General features: G+C 34.6%; 1 protein-coding gene across 2 annotated transcripts in view; it reads left to right on the top strand.

Moving 5' to 3' along the window:
- Window positions 1-16,046, top strand: part of LOC144972905 (centrosomal protein of 95 kDa-like) — a 29,758-nt gene that overhangs the window by 5,561 nt on the left and 8,151 nt on the right. Inside the window, exons 5-17 of one of the 2 annotated variants that reach the window (XM_078914705.1) lie at window positions 138-252; window positions 711-781; window positions 1,423-1,572; window positions 2,465-2,547; window positions 3,147-3,297; window positions 6,377-6,509; window positions 7,080-7,232; window positions 8,762-8,843; window positions 9,095-9,165; window positions 12,019-12,159; window positions 13,241-13,400; window positions 14,083-14,175; window positions 14,332-14,398. In XM_078914705.1, coding sequence (XP_078770831.1) covers window positions 138-252; window positions 711-781; window positions 1,423-1,572; window positions 2,465-2,547; window positions 3,147-3,297; window positions 6,377-6,509; window positions 7,080-7,232; window positions 8,762-8,843; window positions 9,095-9,165; window positions 12,019-12,159; window positions 13,241-13,400; window positions 14,083-14,175; window positions 14,332-14,398 — 1,470 coding nt within the window. Of the gene's footprint in view, window positions 1-137; window positions 253-710; window positions 782-1,422; window positions 1,573-2,464; window positions 2,548-3,146; window positions 3,370-6,376; window positions 6,510-7,079; window positions 7,233-8,761; window positions 8,844-9,094; window positions 9,166-12,018; window positions 12,160-13,240; window positions 13,401-14,082; window positions 14,176-14,331; window positions 14,399-16,046 lie in introns of both variants that reach the window. The other variant, XM_078914704.1, reaches the window with a different exon arrangement.

The raw sequence follows: 16,046 nt of genomic DNA, 5'->3' as shown, positions 1-16,046 counted from the left end.
AAAAATTGATCATCATTTTATGTTGGTCCCTGTAGTAATATGTACATAAGTCTTTATACTACATTTCTTTATGGGAGAGGAGTACAGTTCATATTATTTTCTTGGTTCAAAAATGTTTTCTTTTCAAATTGTGACAGATGGAAAATCCTTGACAACTGCTGAGCATGATTCACATTTAAAGGAAAAGGACAGTAACTCAAATCAGCACCAAACTACACAACGCCCAAGAGAAACCACATCTTTGTCCAGCAGGTTTGAGTTTTATTTTTGAAGATTGTTAATCATATTTTGCCATTATCTTTGACTTCAAACTATTGTTTTAAATTTACTGAATCAATATTAATCAGAGCTGGAGGAGCTAATTTGTGTTTTTGTTAATGTCAGTTTATTTTTTAGATTGGACGATGATGTGATTAATTCAGAATGTCTGTGTATTTGTTTTTAGATTGGATAATAATAATAATAAGTTCCACATAAGTGCTGAGCGGCATTTTGGTATATTAATTGTCATTCAAACATTCATTCAATGACTATTTTAAGAACACATATAGAGAAAAAAACACACATGCACACAAGCTCACACACAGATACATTTACACTCACACACAAACATACCGATATTCCTCACTAATCTTAATAAAGTATTCTAACTACACCATAGATGAATTTTCCAGTTAATGTCGTGTAATGATGGATATCCATCTTTTCAGGTCAGGAGAAAAAAAGTCAAATTTTTATCAAGAAAAAAGTGCAAGGCGGAGTCCCGGCATCAATTCTAATGGTATGAAATAGTCACTTTTAAAACCCATTTGGTCCGTGGTGCTTAGATTTAACTCAGTTTTCTTAGGGTGAAATGGCAGCACAGTGATAATCGATGACTGTCTGAGGGAGAAAATTCTTTTATAGTAAAGTATTTTCTTTAAGATCTATCCAATCTCTGCTTTTTTTGTACAGAGAAATTGGGTGATGAGAAGATTCAATATAACTTAAGAGTTAATCTGGATTAACTTTCATATGTCAGATTCCATGACAATTGAGTCAGAGGGCTTTGTCAATGCTACTACTGCTGTGTAGATTAGATTGCAGCACAACAAATAATCTAACGGTTAGCATACTTTATTTTGCATGTATTTGTGTTACAAAACCATTCATTCCTAATAATTTGACGTTGACTTTTCTAACATTACATGAGATGACAACATTTGGTGAGATGCAAGAACTAAATTTTGATGTTTAATATTTCAAGGTGTTTTGCATCATATTGAATCTATTCTGTTTTCATGTTATCCAACTAAGCCAATAATGTTCATATTTTATGTTGCTTTTCATTTAAGTCTTCTCATTTTACTTTTTCAATAATATTGCTCAATCTTGTTCTTACTCTTTTGATAACATAATGACATGCTTTATCCCTTTGACCAGACAACAACAGTGGTGCTGTGAACCATGACATCTATAACAATATAAGCAGACAAAGAGTCCCAAGTCCTTCCAAGCTTGATGTCGACCCTGATGACTTAGACATCCCCCCATCCCCTATTAGACCTGACAATTCACAGTCTTTACTTGGTCGTGAGTTTAAACAAACAAAACAATTAGCTTTTGCTCATAATAATTTTAAGTCATTTTGCGAATTGGACATCGTCCGCAGGGAAGTAATTCTATAAATTTGACATAAAAGCACTTTGGGAAAATAACCGTCAAGTTCTGCAAATATGAGTCATGATAATCCAACAAAGCTTGACCAAATAAATGAGCTCAATTGGTACCAAGTTTATTCCTGCCTTCTGGGTGGGGTTCCCGTCCTTTAGTGGTCAGGGAGGTACTTGTCGTGTGTTCTATCCCCCTGTATCTGTTTTCCAATATCTTTCTGTCTTTGTCTTGGAATGATATTACTTAGTTTTGTCCTTACCCTGGTCGGAGTCCTTGGCTGGGAGGGAAACAGTCAAGTGTATCGTTTTTGGGAGATTATATTTTTTTCCTTGTAAATCATCTCTCTGTTATATACTATTATTCTTTTCATTTTTAAGTTATGATTTTTAAACTTTTGAGTGTGTTCCTCTAAGTGGGATCTTGTGCTCGTGGCTGGATGAGACTTTTAGATAATCTCAAACTAAGTACACTGATAGTGTGCTCTTGGAATCTACATGTGTTCCTTATTTGTACCATTCCCGTATGTCTTATTTTTTCCTGAAGTCCTTTTAACTGTTCATCTAAAATATTTTTACTATCTAATTTTCTTCTTTTTTGCTGGCGCTGATATGACCTAAATGTGTTACAAGTGTTGTAAAACCCTTAAAAACAATCAAAAACAATATTCCTGCCTTTTTCTTTCTTTTTTTTTTCTACATTAATCAGACCAAACTAGAACAATAATAAATTGTTTGAAATTTATTTTTGATTAATCTTTTGATATGTTATTATTTTACATTATGAACATAGAAATTACCCTTTCCTTGCACAGAGAAAACTGTAGACTCAACAGAACTGGATTCACAGTTTGGTAAAGAAGAGCGGGAATCTAAGGGAAGATCTCCAATCCCAAAGGTTAAGACTTTTCTTTGACATTGTTGGATTTGTAATTGTGACTTCCTTTTTTTTCATTTTTTGTTATTCAGTCAGAGTTTAGCATAAATTTGACCACAGCAATTCCATGCTACTCTTTGGATAGAATGCTTGTCTATTGCAAAGTATTTTCTACCAGATCTGATAGATCCAGCTTATCGGTCACTGCTGGGTTGACAGAGGAGTTAGAAAAAAACCTGTATTCAGCCTGGGGTCGAAAACAGTACCATTGCTTGTGCGCCCAACAAATTGAGTCATTTGAAGCCCTTAATTGTGTCTTTAATCATTTATAATTCCACAGTTTAAATCTATGAGAAGACATTTATGTTGATATTCTCACCTCTTATACATTAATATTTTTTGCTTTGTTCTACCCTTTACAGTTTAAAAAAAAATTATATTCTGGTTTTGTATATAAGTCATTTCAAATTTTAGATATTTTTTTTTCATGTTGGTGATTTTTAGAAATCTGTTTTTGTTCTATTGACCATGGCTAAGGAGACCTGTAGTAACTGCACGAAACCAAATAACCTTTGACAATTATTCATTTATTCCCCCCCCCCTCTCCCCCCATCCCACAGGTCGCATGGGATGATAAACAAGATTTAAATGACAAACTGTGTGAGCTTAGACTAAGAGGGGACCCCACAACAGATGCTGCCCATCCGTCTTCCACTGCAACAAGTGGAGCTACCTCATCAACAAAGCCTTCAGCTCCTTCAGCAAGCAATGGTAGATCTCATTACACCTTCACCCACCATCACCATTATCATCATTATGACAGACCTTTTTATACCACAACAGGTCAGGGAGACTGTTTGTTTTATGCATGCTGCACGAATACTGTTACTAATTGTTTCTAACTGTGGCATTTTATTATTTTCTCTTTTGTTTCCTTTTAAATCGCTCAGCTTCATCCACTTTTTAATTTTTTTGGGTTTTTTTTTTGTACAGAACATAAACTTCGTCATGATATATTTACATGGCTGTTTAACCCTTGAAGTGGCCATTTGACCCATCAATGACCATTTTGGCCCTATCATTCACTTTATTTTATGTTTTCAGAACGCATAGGTACATATTCAGCCCTAGTAAAATAATTGATTTCACATATCAATATAACTATACATTTTGGAAAGATCTTTCCACTTAATATTTGCTGAAACTAAAAGATAATCTCTAAAAGCTGCTTGAAAAAGTGTTTTGAGGGTTTGAAAGAAAAAAAAAGAACTTTCTGTGAAGATCGAGAACATTAAGAGATAAAGGTCATCAAGGTCACCCATGAAATCCTGAAAGTGATTCATAATATTCCCCAACTTAAGACTTTCAAAAAATGTATACTTAAATATACCTCTGAGATCAAATTTTGCCTATTTTTTCAACTTCCTCAATCCATCCTCTATAATCAAACTCACTTTTATTTTTACTATTTAACAGTAGTAATTAAAAAGTTTGTATATCAACTTGAATTTTACCAGAAGACGGTTATATTGACATTGCAATCTATAGACATTGTCAATAATTGGTCTTTAAAAAAAAAAGCGAAAATATAATTTATAATTGGTTAATGAAATTCTGCAGTGAAATAAAACACACAATATCCTGCTATGAGGTAAAATAACATCCGATGTTAATCCAAAGACATCATGAAGTCAGTAGTGAAGTCTAGTCTTTATTGGCACAAACACTTTTTGGTACCAATACAGATATTGGGAATTCCCGATATTACTTTGCTTTCATCAATTATGTACTCTATTGTATCAAATGGAAGGTGTATACTTTAGCCAAACTTCAATAGAAAGGTGGGGAAGGGGGTGCAATTTGACCAATCCTTATAAGGGGGAAAGTGCACATTTTGGGCATATTCTAATAAAGGCGAGGAAAGATGTGATGTATAAAATGAAGCCACTGCAACACCAGAGCCGGAAATCCCACTTTTGTGAGAAACTATGAATAATTACTTGGGGATTCCCTTTAGTGACATTGTCAGTGATGGCGACATACGTACATTGCTATTTTATTTTTGTTTTTCATTTGTGAATTTTCACCAGCACATTTTGTGAGCTTAAATTTGATAGAAGGGAGGGGGTTGTGAATAACCTTTTTTGGAGGGGAGGGGGTGCGCAAAACTTCATGAAAAATAGATTGGGGGTGGGGGGTGGTGCTTCTATTTGTTGCAGTAAAGTAGGTCGTTGAGAAATACCACCTCATCATCATCTATACCCATTGCTCACCGTAATCCACACTACGTGGCACATTGTTTGCCTCATCAAGCTGCCTGGAAAAACCCATGAACTCAGTCTAGAACCAAGAGACTGAGTGTCGGTAATGAGACTAAGATTCCCTTTCCCCCCCCCCCCCCCCCCTCTCTCTCTCTCTCTTTCTCTCTCTCTCTCCTCTCTCTCCTCTCTCCTCTCTCTCTCTCTCTCTCTCTCTCCTCTCTCTCTCTCTCTCTCTCTCTCTCTCTCTCTCTTTCCCTCCCTCTCACCCTACTCTTTCTCTCTCTCTCCTTTCTATTTCTCTTCTATGCAGTATCAGTGCTCAGCTTCTTAGATCTAAAGAATTTATTGGTAAGGTCTTTCTATCAACATTTAACCTTAGTACTGACAATGTCAATATATCCATCTTCGACTGAATAATCAGCTTTAAATAGATAAAACCTATGTACTCATCATACTGTATGCCTGCTTTTGTACATTGCTTGCTTTCAGTGCGTTGACTCATTAATGCAGTTGAAAATATACTTTTTGTTAATTTTTTCTTGCCCTCAAGGATTCCTATCTAAAATTTGATATCTCATTCAATTCTGATGCCTCTACTTTCTTTGCATGTGACTTTTTAAATTGTATCTCCTGCCCTAGCTAGCTAGGATTAGAATATGTTCATATTACTATTACATCTGAATATTTGTACCCTTCTTTTTTGTTAACGTAGGATAGGGCATTGACAACATTTCCAATTGGATTCAGTAGTCTGATGTCAGGCCACCCGGCAACGGCGGCCATCTTGGTTCTAAACAAAGAAAACCATTACTTTTTATTCTTCATGCTGGCTAGAACTTTTCATATGCCTTGTGATCAGAATGTGTAAAAGTCAAAACATGATCAAATTTATGTTTTTTCCCTCTGGATACGCTTTTATGCTTGCCGGAGAAATATTTCATACGGGCGTCCGCCATTGTTCCGATAGTTTAGAGCCAGTGTTACTAAGTTACCATGCGTCATTAGGAAGGAAGTGACGTTACGACTGTTGAAGAGTATTATGGCCAATGGTTTATGGTTTTTGAGCTCATCCCGAAGGGCATCTCTCTCTCTCTCTCTCTCTCTCTCTCTCTCTCTCTCTCTCTCTCTCTCTCTCTTTCTCTCTCTCTCTCTCTCTCTCTCTCTCTCTCTCACTCCTCTCACTTTCACTTTCACTCTCTCTCTCTCTCTTTCTCTCATACACACATGCACACACACACACACACAAATACATTTTGTATACATAGTATCTCTGTGGTTAAGTGATAATTCAGATGACTGGTAATCAGGATGTCTGAGGTTTGATTCCAGTTGAGGGAGAATGATTTTTAGGGATGAACTTTTTTTATACTCTTTTTTTCTGCCCTGCAAGATCTTACACCAATGCCTGATCCGAATGTTTCACTTTTATGTTTTCATTTATGAAAACTCTATGAGTTCAGTATTGTATGCATGCATAGTAGCAGAACGAGAAACAAATAAACCAGTATTGGCATCATCATTGTACTACATGTATTACTATTATAATCATCTTTATTTATCATTATCATTATGTTTCTTCCAAATTTTAGGCTTATCAGCCACCGTGCCTCCTACAAAGCAAACCCATATACATGGTGAAGACCAGGATGTACCTTTCCGTTCGACCATTGGATCCATTGATTATTTCACTCCTCGTACACAAGATGAGGTTCAATCCACGAGGTGAGATAACAACTTTATGTCCTGTCAATTTCCAGGTTTAAGGATTCATTGGTTATTGACTGATTTTAATGGTCAATCATGATTGAAATGTTTTTATATTTTGAAACATAAAAAGTAAGAGAGAAATTGAAGTTGGTGAATGTAGTAATACCAAATAATCTTATTGAAACAACTTTGTCTTTTAAGGTCGATGTGGACAGGATGAATTGACTTGTGTTAGAAATTAAATGAAAGAATTTGAGATGTATTAGTTCAAGAGTATATTTGAAAGGTGCCATCACAAAATTCACCATATCCAATTTGCCTTAATTGAGGAAATTTTCATCTTGTCAAAGAAAATCAGAACAAGTTTTGGTCGTATTTTTTTGACATGATAAGAAAACTGACCACCTAGTTTCTCTGAATTTTGAATTATTTAGGGACTTTTTATTCGGTGTGTGTATATAAATAAAAAGGTTTCTGAATAAAAATTAAGACATTCATTTGCCATATATCTTTTATATTTTATTTCAGTTTATATAAGAAAGTATATAATAACATGTTTTTTTTTATCATCAAAAATGTCATTAGAAACTATGACCCTGCCACTGTGAAAGGTCTGTCAAGTTCCTATAATGATTTGCGCCATCTGGTGGAAAGGACTGCAGCCATGACACGAGTGGCACTTCAAACATCCCCAATCATGGGCAAGGTTGAACGAGACTTGAAACTGGCAGATACTTCGTAAGTGCTATTATTGTACTGTATGTTTGTATCTGGTGTCCATTATATTAAGGCTTATTGTTCCTACCATTTCAAATATTATGAAATGACTCATTTGACCCAGTGCACATATGGAAAGACATTAACCCATTTATTTGAAATTGAGCATTATGTATTAATACCCTGTCATAGCAAGAAGAAGGGGACCAAATGAAATGTATTTTTATTTCAGAGTTCTTGTTCTCACTGATAGGAAGTGGAAATAGAATCCATAAACTTGCTCAAAAAAATTATGTTATTCCTTGTATATTTAGTAGTCAATAAGTACCTGTCAGTAACTTTCTAGACTTGTTATACTTAATATTTTAACTTATATTTGACATTCAATACTTTTTAATTATTTTATAGACAGAATCATAACACTGCAACTTAAAAAATTAGGGTCTGATCTGCTTTCCCTAGAAGGTTTTTAAAAATTGCCCCTTCGCTTTAAGTTTTGCATTAAAGCCATTTCTGCAAGATCTAGGTTCCATGGCTGGATGGGGTTCCTGACCTCCCATAATGGGCAGGGAGGTTACTTACTGTGTCTTCTATACCCCTGTATTGGTTTTCCAACTTGCTTGTTTTTTTCCCTTTCCCTAGTCGGAGTCCTTGGTTGAGAGGGTAACAGTCAAATGTATAGTTAAAGTTTTGGGAGATGATATTTTTTCCTTGTAAATCATCTCTCTGCTATGTATTGTTATATGTGTTGTTTTAAATGTCAAATGTGAGTGTATTCCCCTTAGTGGGATTCCGTGATCGTATCTGGATGAGACTTTTAGGTGATCTCAAACTAAGTACATTGATGGTATGCTCTTGGAATCTAAATCTGTTCCCTATTCGAACCATTCCCCTTTGTCTATCCCCTTTCCTCCTTTTTACTGATGCTGATATGACCTAAATGTGTTGCTAGTAAAACCCTTAAATACAAACAAAACAAAATATAGGTTACGTGGCAAAAGAGGCTGCCATTTTATCATGGCCACTGATGTGCATGTCATTACTCCATGGCAATTAAGAGTTTCTTTAATATCAAAATAGAAGTTTTTAAAATTAGAAATCTTTTCATACAAATTATGATATATTTCTGCAAATGAAACATTTTTCTATGACACTTGATTACTGTTAAAAAGTTAGAATTGGAAATGTAAGATTTAGAGTTGAAATTAAGAATGGGGAAAACAAATCAATCAACATTGGTCGTTTGGCATGATAAATCTTTTTGCAGACAGACATTTTTTAAAATACAGAAAACATCCCAGAGGCAGACCAGGAAAGAATCAATATTAGAAACTGTTTAAAGAAAAGGAATGACATTGAAATATGCCATGAAAGCGTATTACCAGTGCAGAAGACTGAAGTTAATTCATTTATACTAATCAAAATTTTGCACTGAAAGGTATAGAATGCATTGATGTAGGAAAAAAAAGTTTTCAATAGTTTTCTCTATTTTTAACACCAACTTTGAAAACAATGTGAAAATAATTTTTAAATATTTTGTTTTTATATAGAGATTACCCTAGACCAACTATTCCCAGTGATGGTGCACGTCTAGCAAGGGAATTAAATGCTCAAGAAATGAGGAGAACAGAGGTTGGTAATTTTCTGAATTTCTTCCAGGTTTTTTTAGGGAGATATAATGATTTATCATTGATTTTGGCTTATTCTTCGACTCCACATGAACTCTTATCCTTTTTAAGGCTAACATTTTATCCATAATCAATTTAACTTTCTATTTTCTGCGCTTCAAGGTAATAAAATTTGGTTCAAATTCCATCACGTTTTACACAGTGACAAGTAAAAATGTATGAATGACATTGAATTGTTTCTTTCATTTCTCACAGCCACGGACATCCCCTAACAAAGCCACAAAGAAGGTAGCATTTTCTTCGTATACAGATGGAATCAATGACAGGTTTGTTGTTTGTTTTTTGTGTTTTTTATTTGTTTTTTTTGTTTCTTAATCAATTTTGTTTTATAATGTTTTGTAATAGTCTCTCTGATGAGACTTTATATGCTACAGCTTAAAAGACAATATCAAAATGATAAGAATATAAAAAATGAAACTGGGATTAATTTTATTTTTGAAATTTTTTGTTGCTGTTTGTTTTGTTTTTTAATTAGTTCTTAAAAAGTCATTATCAACCCTAGAATAGAAGTGTTTTACATGTCCTTGTGGACCAGGAGAATCTCTTGCAGTCAGACTGTCTTTTCTCTCCCTTTATATCATTTGTCTCCTTCTCTGTCACTTTCGATTCGTTCTCTGGGAAAATACTGTTAGGGTCCTTGCTCATAGGGAGATGGTCGGTCATATTCATGTTTATGAAATTTTTTTTTTTTTTCTTATTAATCATCACTTTATGAGTTAATGCCAGTATTATTTATTGGTATTGTGTACGTGTATGACTTCATGAGAAATCTCAGAATAGACAAATAGTTTGCTATTGAGGTATAGTTGTGTTCTCTGTTTAATTAAGTTCTTTGGCTCTCTTTGGGTGCTTGTAAGTGCAGGCACATTTATGATCCTTTTTGATTATCTCACTGTTAGCCCTTTTAGTGGTATTGAAATGACTTCAAAGTATAGTTCAAGCCGGTTTATTGGGATGACCCGATTCCCGACAAATCGTCCCGATTAAGTGGCGTCCCAGTTAAGTGGTGGCCATGAAATTTTTCAGATTTACCATAGTCCACTCTACATTTTTCCAGACTTGTGACTCACAATACAAGTTCAAATGAAAGATGTATTGGTTGCATTAAACTTCTTTTTTTTTTTACATTTCTGTTTTTTTTTTGTTTCGGGTTTTTTTGGTTTAAAAAGAATTTTTATGTTTTTTTGTTGTTTTGATTTGTTTCTTCTTTTTCATTTTTATTTTCATGTTTTAAAGCCATAGTAATCATGGAGGCTTATTTGACGTCTATTTTGGGTTACTCAGCGGCCACTTGACTGCTAATCTGATCCACAAATTTTGTCAGAGGGGTCAGAGTTCTTTCTTGGACCAATCAGCTTCACCATTTCACGTTTTTCTGATAAAGTCATTGGTGAGGTGTCCTCTTCATTGCTATTTTCACGCTCTTCAATTTTCTAGGGTTTTTTTTTTGCTCTGTGCATGTTCAAGGATCTCTTTGTTGGTCTAGGTACCAGAACACTGTAAATTGTTGTTGTAATCCACTTGTGAAATCAGCTCCTCCTTCATCATCTGAGTTGAAAGCGGAACTTCGTGAAAAATGTTGATTGTCTCAGCATTTCTTGTGTGACTACACAGCAAATATTTAGCTTTAGAGTAGCATTTTGCAATTGTCTGTTGTTGAACACTTGCAGAATAAGAAAGATATATGCCATCTAACAAAGTTATCTTTTTAACAATGCTGATTGCCTTTTCAGTCACATCGCGGTCGAGTTCCATGATGATGCATTGATTCAGTTGTGAGCGATAATGTCCTTTGAAGTTTTTTTATTATGCCTTGATCCATGAGCTGTATGATAGAGGTTGTATTGGTCTGCGCTTTGCTTTTCTCCAAGCTCCCTTTTAAAACACATGCTATATTGGCCTTTCCATCTTTGCAGCCAACCATCAGATGGATTGAAATCATTGATGCCTTTCATCGAAGCCAGTTGAACTCCTTTTTTTTTCAATTCAGGGCCAGAGAGTCTTCTTCCTTGTAAGTTTTTTTGTGTCAGCCATTCAGACAGTGCATCTTCCACTTCTTCATCTTTGCCTTGTTGCTGATGTTGTGGATACGAACTCCTTAAAGATTCATTCAGTTTCAGAATGGCATCTTTTTGTTGAGAAATTTGCCCAACTGTCCACTTTCCAATTTTCATCTTTTGTGCAACACTGGCATAGGTGGCTCCAGGGAGTTGAAGGGAGTTGAAGTTCTTGTATGACTTTAACATTGTCAGTTATTGTAAGGTCTTTTCTTGTTGGTGAAGCGATGTTCAGAGATGAATTGTCCAAGTTGTGCTAAATGGATGATTGGATATCAATGCGGCTAGTTTTATATCTACTGCCTTCATTATTGTTTAAATCTCATCGTAATCACTTTGCATGCCAGTGATTGCAACAGTGTTTATCAGACAGTGACATTTCACGTCTTAGTGAAAAACAAACGACAACTTAATCTACCTCTAACAATGAAAAACAAATCTAACTGCACGAAACAATATATATAAAATAACAAATATGCCACTTAACACTTGCATAAGTAAGCAGCAGATTAAGAATGTATTGTCTATCCATTCATCTTATTGAACAAACAAACCATTTGGTGGTGACAGCGTTGTGGCCATTGACCCATGACCGTGATTGGGACGATTGGCAGTTAATGACACTGATGAGGAATGCAGGTAGATTCTATTGTTCACATCTCTTTGATGACTATGATGAATGGTTCGACCACATGCCCACTTGGCTGTCTCGATAGACGCTAACACAGGGGATACAGGTAAATTCTATAGTTCACACCTCTATGATGAACGATACGACCATACACCGTCCCGTTAGACTAATTTGCATTTTATGAACCATCGTTTTATATAATTTGAAGACTGCGAAAAACTCTTTTATGTGGACAGTCATTGTCAAATTTCGTCCCCATTAAGCGGCTGGGACTTAGAAAGGGTATGACTTCTCATATAGAAAAAATTCCTTTCCCAAGGAATCGTCCCAATAAAGCGGCTGTCCCAATATGGGCTTGGACTGTATCTCAAGAGCAGTTGAATTCCTATTAAAGAAAGTTACTTAAACCTGTGTATATACTATATCCCCAGATCCTACAGACATCGTTACCCTTTAGAGGAACTAAGTGACAATGACTACACTAAAGATAGTTCCAACAACAAAAAGAAAAGTGGTCTGGTACAAACAGATTACTTTAGCTATGGAAATGCTGAGGAAAATTATATATCTCGGTAAGAGATCAATATAGTCTGATTTTTGTAGCTATCTTTTTTTTTTTTTTTTGCTTATTTGTCGATGAAACAAGTCCCTGTGGTTGTGTGTTGTGTAGATGATGATGGAAAGACACTACCCGTGTTAATGTTTACTAGCACCTTTCAGTAAAGTTACTTTCCCTGTTTTTTTTGTTGTTGTTTTTTTTTTTCTTATTAACCGCTATTCATTTAGTGAACATATAGAATGCTAATTATCATTCAGATTTAGGAGTTCACCTGGTGTTTCTTTAAGTTTATACACATTTTGTTTAAGGTGTGTTTTTTATGTTGTTCTTTTAGCTTATAAGGCCCATAGAGGAGGAGGGTATCAGGGCCTGTTCTTTAGTTACTTGATAAAGTAATTTGCAAGCCTAGTAGGGGAAATTATTATATTAAGTCTGGGTGAAATCAGTTTTTTTGGGGTTTTTCTTTTCTTAAACGGTTCTTATGAGCTTTGACTGAGAATAGGAAAGCTTTTGCTTTGTGTTTTTTCCACTTCAGTCGTTTAGAAAGAAGGCAGTGATTTTGGCTGGAAAGGAAGTTTTCATACTTTTATTTTATTTTTATTTATCAGCCATAGATATTCTGCAGTATCAACAACTTTTGTTGGCACTTGCTTAATTTGAAAATCGTTTTTATATGACTTCACTTTGCTTGCTCATACATCCGATACCCCCCCCCCCCCCCGCCCCACCCACTGCCCATTCATTGTTGAGTAAACAGAAAAGTAAAACCATAGATTTTGAAATTGTTAAATTTGTGAGCTAAATGCTTTCCTTATTGGATTATCAGGACCCTCCTATTTTAAATGTACAAGCTGTTTGTGTTTTTTTAAAATGTTTTACGACACTTAAATAAATCAAACAATTCTAGAACAATTGCAAAAAAAATCGTCAACAATTGAAGAATAATAATATAAATTTGTTTGTTAAATTGTATGATGTGATATCAAAACCGACAACTTATTCTCATTTATAAATATAGTTAAGAGAGTGTTCTTAAAAATATGCTTACAAAACTGATCTTTCAAGGATATTTTTATTTTATTTATAATATAAAGAGCCAGAAAGCCTTCTCCAGAGCTTCGCAAACGGACCAAGAAATCTCCCAGTAAATCTGAGGCATTTGCTAATCACTTGGCCCAAAGCAGGCAGCCAGAGCTTGGAGCAGCTCATCTTAAACTCAAAACAGAAGACAGAGCCATAAAGAAAAAACAAGATGTGAGTTGTCTGGATAAAATAAATGATGAAATTGTTAAGATTTCTTTGTTATCGAGACTATCTTCCTCATAAACGTTGAACTTTTGGTTATTATGATTAACAACGTATCTCTATTCTTATGCTAAACTAATTCTGAAATACTCTATATGCTAATTTTAAAGACACCTTTTTTTTTGGACCAATAGTTGTGCCAAGATGGGCAATTTTTCAAAAATTAGGTTGACTAAATGTCACAATAAAAGCATTTGATAGACATCTTTCATATTTAAAAATGAACAATTTCGGCTACCCCTCCTGTCTTTTTTTGTTTTGTTTGTGACTTGACTCACTTTGCCTTGTTCATGGTATGGATAATTCATCAGACTGCTTGGACATCTGTAGACATCATCGTTATTACCTTTTCAATTCTCTTTAGTTTCTTGCTTTTTCAAAAAAATCCTCAAGATTTCCAATTTTTTTAAAATGATAAAATTGGCACTCTTTTGACATCTAGTCTCCTCATGGTTTGTTATCTTTTGTCATTTACAGTGTTTTGCCCCTTTTGGATGTTACCATTGTCTTATTTCCTAGTGTGTTTGTGACCTCTCCAAGAATGTACCCATACTCTCATTTGTTTTCCTATATTGTAAGTGGTATGTAGAGTGATTAAAGCTTTCTTTCTTTTCTTCCATGAATCATCCAGTTTCTTCAAAGATTGTATCAGGACGATCTTGGTGAATTTTCAGAGGATGTACGAGCATTGCTTGACAAGGACTATACCAGTTCACGAGAGAAGGTATTTGATAACTTATATTGTTCCTTAAATATTTTATTTGAAAGCTGTCATAATATTTTAGCTGTAGTTTATTTGACTTGTTTTTTTTTCTATATTTATATAGATATATATATATATTTCTGTCTCATCTCAACTTTTTTTTTCTTTTAAAATCAGGAAAAGGGCATGTTGAAAACTTACCAAGAATCCAAACCGCTTGTTAACGGAACCAAAAATATCAGAAGTAAGATCATTTTCATATTTTTGTTAAGATTTTAAAATTGCAAGCTGCCTTCTTATTATGTGAGACTCTCTATTTTCAATTTACCTTGTTATTGTACTGGTACAATAGTTTAATGGAAAATGATTAAAGAAATTGTTGACATTATGATCCATATAAATTGCAAGCTGCGCCACTCCTTTTTTTTTTATTCAACCATTGTTCATGCAGGAGAGGGTAGTTACAAGATAGAGGTTCAAGTTCAAGTGCAAGAATTTATTTTTCGGCCATTGGCCAATCACCATAAGACCTCTGAACAAATTATTCTAACAATTATAATGATAAGGGAATAACATTCTATGGTTATTATCTATAGCTAAAAAAGCAATAATGATAATAATAATAATGATAATAACAACATATCTCAGTAATATACTTCCATTTACTGCTTCCAACAATTCTATCACCAAAACAACCAAATTCATAACGAAATGTTAGATAGTCACTCATTGACAACAGCTTTGAAGATTTCAGCTACCGTGAGAAGTTCTCACTATAATGTTTATATCAATGACGTTCAACTCAACTATTTTCCTTATTACACCACCCACTGATACAAACATGCTCACTAGAACAGTCATATGCCCATAAGCAAAAAAAAACCCACACACATACACACGTCCTTCAATGAAAGAATAGCGACACAGACAATTGTTTGTCCTAACTTTCAATATGCATATTGGTGATGGCACGCTTGATGATGCTGATTGATGATGACAATTAGAATAATAAAAAAAATCAAACATCATCATTGATAATGTAATCTTTGGTGCTTATAATGAAGTTCTAAATATTATCAATGATTTTGTAACAGTTGATGTTTTGGGGGCAAAAATGACACCCTACAGAGCTGTAGAAAGACGCTAAATGAAGTGAAAAATGGCAAAATTAAAACGATGCTTTGTAATAACGACAAATTTTTGACACAAGAAATAGACATAGCCTCAGTGATGTAGGTATGACTGTTACCACCTGCTGATACCAAATATCTTCTCAGTTTTCTTTTAAATAGGTAAGGGGTAAAAATTTATTGACAACCACCGTTTCAGACTCAGTAACGATTTCCTCAATGACTGCACATCTTCCAGTGGGAGGCTCTTGGACATGTCAATTCCTCTCTTCATTTTCCCTTGAAGTCGCTTTACGTCCGTGTCATGATGTGGATTATTCTTTTCTACAAATAATTAGTGAATTTTTGATCGAGTTGAATTTGATGATTAAATCATCTTTTTCTGCAAATATCAAAACACCCGAATTACTTTTCACCACTCTTATTTATTCCTTTTTGGCTGAGTCACATACTGTATTAACTCATGGCTGGTATTTTGACGAAATAAATCCATGTCATTTGCTCCACCTGCACCACAATGGAAATCTAACCCAGGGTGTTTACTTAATTGTAACTCGATGTAACACCATTTTTTACGCTTTGACTAAAAACCATCTCCCATGAGTTGGGCTTACTGGATGTGAAGTTTACTCTATTGTAACAGTGCTACTTTTGTGATGAGTGTTATTGATGTCTTGGATTTTAACCCTGCCTCCTGTGTCATCTATATTTGCAGATACACATAAGCCACTGTTGCTGACCACTGGTTGGTTATTATTATTA

The sequence above is a fragment of the Berghia stephanieae genome, chromosome 5 (assembly GCF_034508935.2).
Source record: "Berghia stephanieae isolate SIO BIC M18660-M18661 chromosome 5, UCSD_Bste_1.3, whole genome shotgun sequence".
Classification (NCBI taxonomy): domain Eukaryota; kingdom Metazoa; phylum Mollusca; class Gastropoda; order Nudibranchia; family Aeolidiidae; genus Berghia; species Berghia stephanieae.
This window is presented reverse-complemented; position numbering and strand designations above follow the sequence as displayed.